Below are 6,532 nucleotides of genomic sequence, written 5' to 3' on the forward strand. Positions count from 1 at the left end.
CTATGAATGAGCACACAGATCTACTATGAGAGCAAAACAGTACTTGGTGGGTGGCTTTCCTGATGCAAACAAAATACTGAAACTTTATAGGGCCACTGACTATAACTCACTGTTTTGAAAACTGTCAACAAAACTGAGACTTCCAAGTTGGAAAAAGAAAATTCCAACATCAACTGATAGACTCTAGGCAATGTGATTCGTTTTTGAGTGTTTATTTAAAAAAGCACAAATATGCTAAATAATTTGTGGGGAGAGAAAGTTGAACACTTGTGACTTAGAGGATGAGAGTAATTTTGCTTAATGTTTGTTTTTTTAACCCAAACCCCCTGCAAATCTCCACTAGCATGATTACTGTTTACTGGGAAACTGACCCACAAGCAAAAGTAAAGGCTGGTTCAACAAATCTGAAATAGGACAGGACCCTATTCAGGTCAAACACAAGAGGATTGGGGCAGGCAAATGCAAAATGCTAGACAATCACTGCTTACACTAACCTGGAAGCCTATCTAAAAAGCGGAGCCGAGCACTTTTAAAGGCAGCATTTATGACACTTTAGGAGACAAGTAAGATTTTTATCTATTTTCATCGACACCCTGAAGATACTCCTTTCCAATCAAACGCTTTATAGGCTGCAGAAGATCGCACTGTTCCGAGTCGTGTCTGCTACTGCAGTCTGTGGGCTGCTCTCCTCTAGCATAGGGAGACTAGTCCCGTGCTAAGTGAGCTTGCACAGGGTTCAAGAAAAGCTCACAGATATATAAAAATATTCCAACAATACACATGCAAAATTCTGAATGTTTATCTTTGAGCAGAATATGACTTTGACAGGTTTCTGTTTTCCTTGTCCTTCCTAGGCTCTGGCAGCAGTCCTGTTACACGGGATATGCTGTCTGTCACACGCCTGTCGTCCTGCACTCAGGAGGCACAGCAAGATTACAAGTCTGAGGCCAGTTTGGCTACAGAATAAAATCATCCTTAAAAACAAAAATATTTCAATAAAATACTGTATTTTTATACTTTATCTCTATTATAACTATTATCTCTTATAACTCTGGAAACTTTATCAAAACAGAAAAACACCTGACATTAAAATAACCTTCCCTATCTACGTCAAAGTAAAAAATGGTGCCCTGCCTCTTTTTAAGATATAAGAAATTTAGATGATAAATGAGAAAACTATTTACAGATTTCACAAACATTTTGTACAACAATCTGTAATGTTTTATTAGAATCAGCTATCAAAGACATTGCACCTTCCAAGTCTGTGACTGGATTTTATGATGTTCAACAGCTTTATTACGGTAATGCTTGACAATATTTAAGAGTGAACTCAATTACTTCACATGTTTGCCAGTACATTATTCACAATTCTTAAATATTTTAAATCAACCGACCTAGAAGTACACCAGGCTTACTCTCAACTCTTCTGAGGGGACAGGAAGACCGAAAGACACCGAGGCCTTGAGTCCAATGTCTAACCCACAACAACTACATCATCACTGGTGAACTCATAGGTAGGCACTTCCAGGTTGAGCGGCGCAGGGCCCCTCCTGATCCTGCCAGAGGCGTCATAGTGTGACCCATGGCAGGGGCAATAATAGCCACCAAAATCTCCTGCGTTTGCAATGGGTACACAACCAAGATGAGTGCAGACACCTATCAGAATAACCCACTCGGGTTTCTTTACTCGCTCTAAATCGTGCTGTGGATCTCTCAACTGGGCCACGTCAACTGCAGCTTCCTGGGCAATCTCCTTCTGGGTTCTATGGCGTACAAACAGAGGTTTGCCTCTCCATTTGAAAGCCATGTTCTTTCCTTCCGGGATGTCAGACAACTTGATCTCGATCTTCGACATGGCCAGTACATCAGCAGAAGCGCTCATGCTGGAAACGAACTGGGTGACCACATTCTTGGCAGCATACGCAACCCCCACAGTAGTGGTTGCAGTTACCAGGTAAGAGAAGCCTTTCCTAGCCTCGCTGCTCTCTTTAGAAGATTTTGTGCTATCTAGAACTTCAGCGCGACGGTAGTCGGAGAAGTCGGGCACCTTGATATCCGTATGGGAATAACGAACAGAAGCAGGAGCTGCAAGACAAACAGGTGAAAACTACAATTAAAAGAAAGTCCTGGAAGACATACACATCGGCAAAGACTGAGTTATAGTAGCAAACAGCACAAGAAACAGGTATTTCTAGTTTGCTTGTTTTTTTTAAAATCAATTGCTTAGACAGACTATCCATTATATTAATTATTTCTCATCCTCTCTAGATGAGCTCTAGATCTCTAGTAGGTCCCAAAACCCACTTAGTCCACCTAACAATTGCTGTGTGGTCATCTCAAGGCAGATGCCTAGCTGGTACCTCTGCTATGTGCTCTCTGGAAGAATTGCTATAGTTCTCTTAACATACTAATGACACAACCATAACCCTCCTGTGACTTGGAATACTTTAGTTGTAGAAAACTTAAGGATTGCTATTTTCAATTCCAAGGCATAAAATTCAAGTAAAACCACTTGTGGTCAGAGAACAACATCCTTATCAGCACAAGCAACACTCAATGGAATCTACAAAGTAATTACTTAATTTAAAAGGGGAAAAAGGGAGAATTTTTCATATATCCCTCCCTTATAGACAACAGCATCTATATAAAAAAACTATATTTTTCATACTGTGGAGCCTTTGAATGGAACATTTTTCCTGTAGGTCATAAAATGGGCCAATGTTTGTGAGAAATGAACACACATCTATGCACACTTGGAAAGCAGCAGCATTGTCCTCTCTCTCAGGCCATTTGTAAATCTCTGACAAAAAGAATGAGCTCACTAGCAGAATTCTTTAAGTATGTTTAAAAATTAAATTCCCTCACAAAATAATATTATAATAAAAATTTGTTTTATAAATATTCTTCATTTTCAGAAAAATGCGACCTAACACAAGCCACTATGACAGTGCTACTACCTGGGCCTTTGAGGTTCTCATCTTAAAAGACTTCTTTCAACACCCAAATATCAGTATTTTACCCACTTTTCACATGACTTCAAGGTAACTACAGAAGTCACAAACCTGAACAGGAATGAAGCCTATCAAAATTACTTTTCTAACAACCCAACCCTTCTGGAGAAGGAACTAAGACATGAGTAGTGGCAGCCTGAGAGTCACAATTAGGACTTTGCAGAATCGCTTGACATTATATTATACCTATAATACCAATGGGATGGCATAGACTGGTATTTGTAATCAAGAATTACTTCTCCATCACAACGCCTGAGATTACATTAAAAAATATTTACCTAAAATAGAAAGGAGCCAAGTTCACAGTTCTAAATTCAAGAGTACCCACAACCACCAACCATTGACAATACAAGGTAATTAAGAACACTACATAGAATGAATGACTCATTCTCATTCGAGTTATGGCGACAAAAGAAATCTAGCTATAATAATAGTTATTATTCTTTGTATAGCAAGTTATACTTCATTGTGTCACATCATCAACCAAGGAACCTTTAGGAAACTGCCATGTTGTAAAAGTCATTCTCTATGTAATTTGCACAAGGTGTATTAAGCATGGATTCTTAATTTAATTTTAACCTTAAGCATTATCGCTATCAATTATGGAAATATCACTTTGGAAAGAAATAAAAGGAAATCTAAGGCATGTAAACTTTTTGCAGTTGTAGAGCTAATGTAGCTAGAAATCCGCAAGGAAGGGGTGCTACCATGATGCAAGCTTATTCCCCCGTGCAGCTTCCAACCAAAACCCATCCATAAGTGGCTTTTTCCATAAGCCACCTGGATGGATTTGTCTTTATCAAGACAGGATTTCTCTGTAGCTATGGAACCAGTCCTGGAACTCGTTCAGTAGACCACACTGGCCTCAAACCCAGAGATCCGCCTGCCTCAGCCTGAGTGCTGGGATTAAAGGTGTGAGCTACCATGGCCCAGCCCCTGGATGGATTTTAATATACAATTAAGGTACAAAGTAAAGTGTGCTTCCAGAAAAAGGTTTTGGCTGTTTTGACACTGTCTGCTTTGGAGTTTGTGGTTTTTTTGTTTGTTTGTTTTTACAATAATCTTTACAAGAAACCTTTGAGCTATCTGACAAACCTGAGAGATGCTTTCCATTTTGCCACTTCTCCTCATTTCTCACCTCCCCATCCCCCAGCCCAAACAGACCTGGAATAACACTTCTGTCCTGAACAGTTTCTCAAAGACCCACTAGAGTTCCCTCATATTTACTCAGAAAAAAAAGATCGTGCTTAGTTTATAGGAAATCTGACACGGGGAGACAAAAATTAAGGAGCCATTCTAGCCTCTTAAAATCAAGGTCAGAGGTCTCAACAATAGAAGGGAAAGTGCTAACATGTCATAATGATGTCAGATATCAGTAAAGACAATAATGGTTTTTGTTGTTTTTCGAGACAGGGTTTCTCTGTAGCTTTGGAGCCTGTCCTAGAACTAGTTCTTGTAGTCTGACCTGAAATTAAGGTTAAAAGCTAAAACAGGGATATACAAAAAACAGCGCCAGTCAAGCTAGGCATGGTGGCTCATGCTCATAATCCCAGGCCTGGGAAGGCAGAGGCAGGAAGGTCAGGAGTCTGAGACTAGTCTAGGCTACACAGTAGGACCCTGCCTCAAAAGGAAAAAAAAAATGGCGAGAAAAAGAGGGGTAGAGTGGGTGGATGAACGCCAGGTAAAAAAACTGCCCAAGTGGACAGTTGATTAGCACACAGAAAGACCATAAACTCAGTGGTGCCAAGTAGGTAACACAGTAAGGACTGAGATGAAGCAGAAGCCTGAGTCCCGCGCACCTTCACACACTGTGGGAGACACCAGAAATCATTCCAAGTTTTTAAATCACAAGGGTATGTGAAGAGAAACATCAGACCAAGCATTGACTTAGGCAAACTTGGAAGACACCACGCTGCGAAGAATCCCCACTATGTGGGTCATTCCCCCTCTGGGGGTCTGTTTTCTGTAAGGGTAGCATCTACATCTACCATATCTGCCTCTTCACAACTAAGTGGGGCTGTGAAAGCCCCAGCTAGAGGAGCCAGATATCTGAAACACTGCTGACCCTTTACAGTGGAACTGTCCTCGGGTTATGCCTTCCTTTCTTACTTTTGTGGGGGTGGGGATGGGGTCGCTGGGGAGGGAGTTAAGACGCTGAAAGGCAGATGTACCAGTGAGTTGTCTGTACCAGGCAGTTGTCTCGAGTGAGTCAAGGTGTTCTTTACAATTTCTATTCTGCATACTTATCGTCTAAACCGTACCAATGATTTTACATTTTACACAGAATTCTCTCACTTAAGCCTCACGACACCAAAATTGTTATAACCACGAATCCACTTCAATCATGAGGAAAAACGTTTGAAAATTTGCCCAAGGTCAAACTCCTGTACGCAACAGTATCCCTGTCACTTAGCGGGGACAGTGGGAGGCTAGTCTTGAAGATAACCAAGGAAGTCAAGGGTAGCCTGAGTGCAGACAGACTCCTGAGGTCTCGGGGGTGGGGAGATGTCTCTGCTGGAGCATCTCAGCGGCACTCCGTCCTGGGGAGGCGCTCGGCCGCCAAGGTCGCTGAGACCAGAACCGTATCCTCCCACTCCCGCCGGCGAGCCACATCCCACAACACCGCCCTCCCTCCCCTACCTCCCTGAAGCCGGATCGGGGCACCCTGAACCCGGCTCACCGTTGAGGAACACCGTGGCGACCAAAGGCCGGGTCGCGGCCTGGCCACTCAGCGACTCTCGGGACAGGAAGGGTCGCTTCACGTCCAGCACAGATGCCTCCGGGGTGGCGGGCACCGCGGCTTGCAGCAGGGGCCGCAGCGCGCCCGCCACCCCGCGGGACGTGGCCGACAGGACGGGCGCGAATGGGCCCGAGCGGGCAGCGACCGACAACATGGCGACAGCGGCTCCAAACACCTAGCCGGTCAGCCGGTCACAGGGACGACCTTCCGCTCGAACGCAGGCGCGAAGAGGCGCGGAAGGCGCAGGGCTTGTGACGTCAGCGCGCCGCCGGAAAGGGAGTCCCGCAAGGATCAGCGAATCGGGAGGGTCGCCGCGTTGGAGGCGTGGCTACGGGTGCCAGTTGGGGGCGGGGCAGGGAAAGGCGGGGCCTGGCGCGCCGGCTCACATTCGGTGTCTGATTTGGTTCCAGGGCCCAAAGAAAGCTCAAATCAGGAAGAATTTCTGGTTGTCGTGAGGCGATCCCTGGCCTTGGTTTAGGGCAAAAATTTAATCAGGGACGATCTAGGCATGAGAAAAAAATTATTACAAAATTAAAGAACAGGCTATTACTACTTCCTAATGTTTATTCACCTAGAATAAATACTAACCATCTTTTTCTATAACATTTTTTTTTTATCGCCTGACAACAAAAAGGCCAGAAACCTGCATGCAAAGTTTGACAATGACAGTGGCTTACGATTATTCATTATGTACTATGCTTTAGATTTGGTGGTTTCCTACTTTGCTCATTATAGTCTCTTGAAGTTACAATCAGGCTATCTGCATTTTGCTAGCGAAGGA

General features: G+C 43.6%; 1 protein-coding gene across 1 annotated transcript; it reads right to left on the reverse strand.

Annotated features, from left to right (window-relative positions):
* Positions 1-205: 205 nt before the first annotated feature.
* LOC130885782 (cytochrome b-c1 complex subunit Rieske, mitochondrial) lies at positions 206-5,993 on the reverse strand. Its single transcript, XM_057787549.1, has 2 exons — positions 5,692-5,993; positions 206-2,085 (listed from the first exon to the last, which is right to left on the reverse strand). Exons 1-2 carry the CDS (start codon positions 5,903-5,905, stop codon positions 1,475-1,477), a joined length of 825 nt encoding a protein of 274 aa, XP_057643532.1. The 5' UTR covers positions 5,906-5,993; the 3' UTR covers positions 206-1,474.
* Positions 5,994-6,532: the final 539 nt, after the last annotated feature.

The sequence above is a fragment of the Chionomys nivalis genome, chromosome 13, assembly GCF_950005125.1.
Source record: "Chionomys nivalis chromosome 13, mChiNiv1.1, whole genome shotgun sequence".
NCBI lineage: Eukaryota > Metazoa > Chordata > Mammalia > Rodentia > Cricetidae > Chionomys > Chionomys nivalis.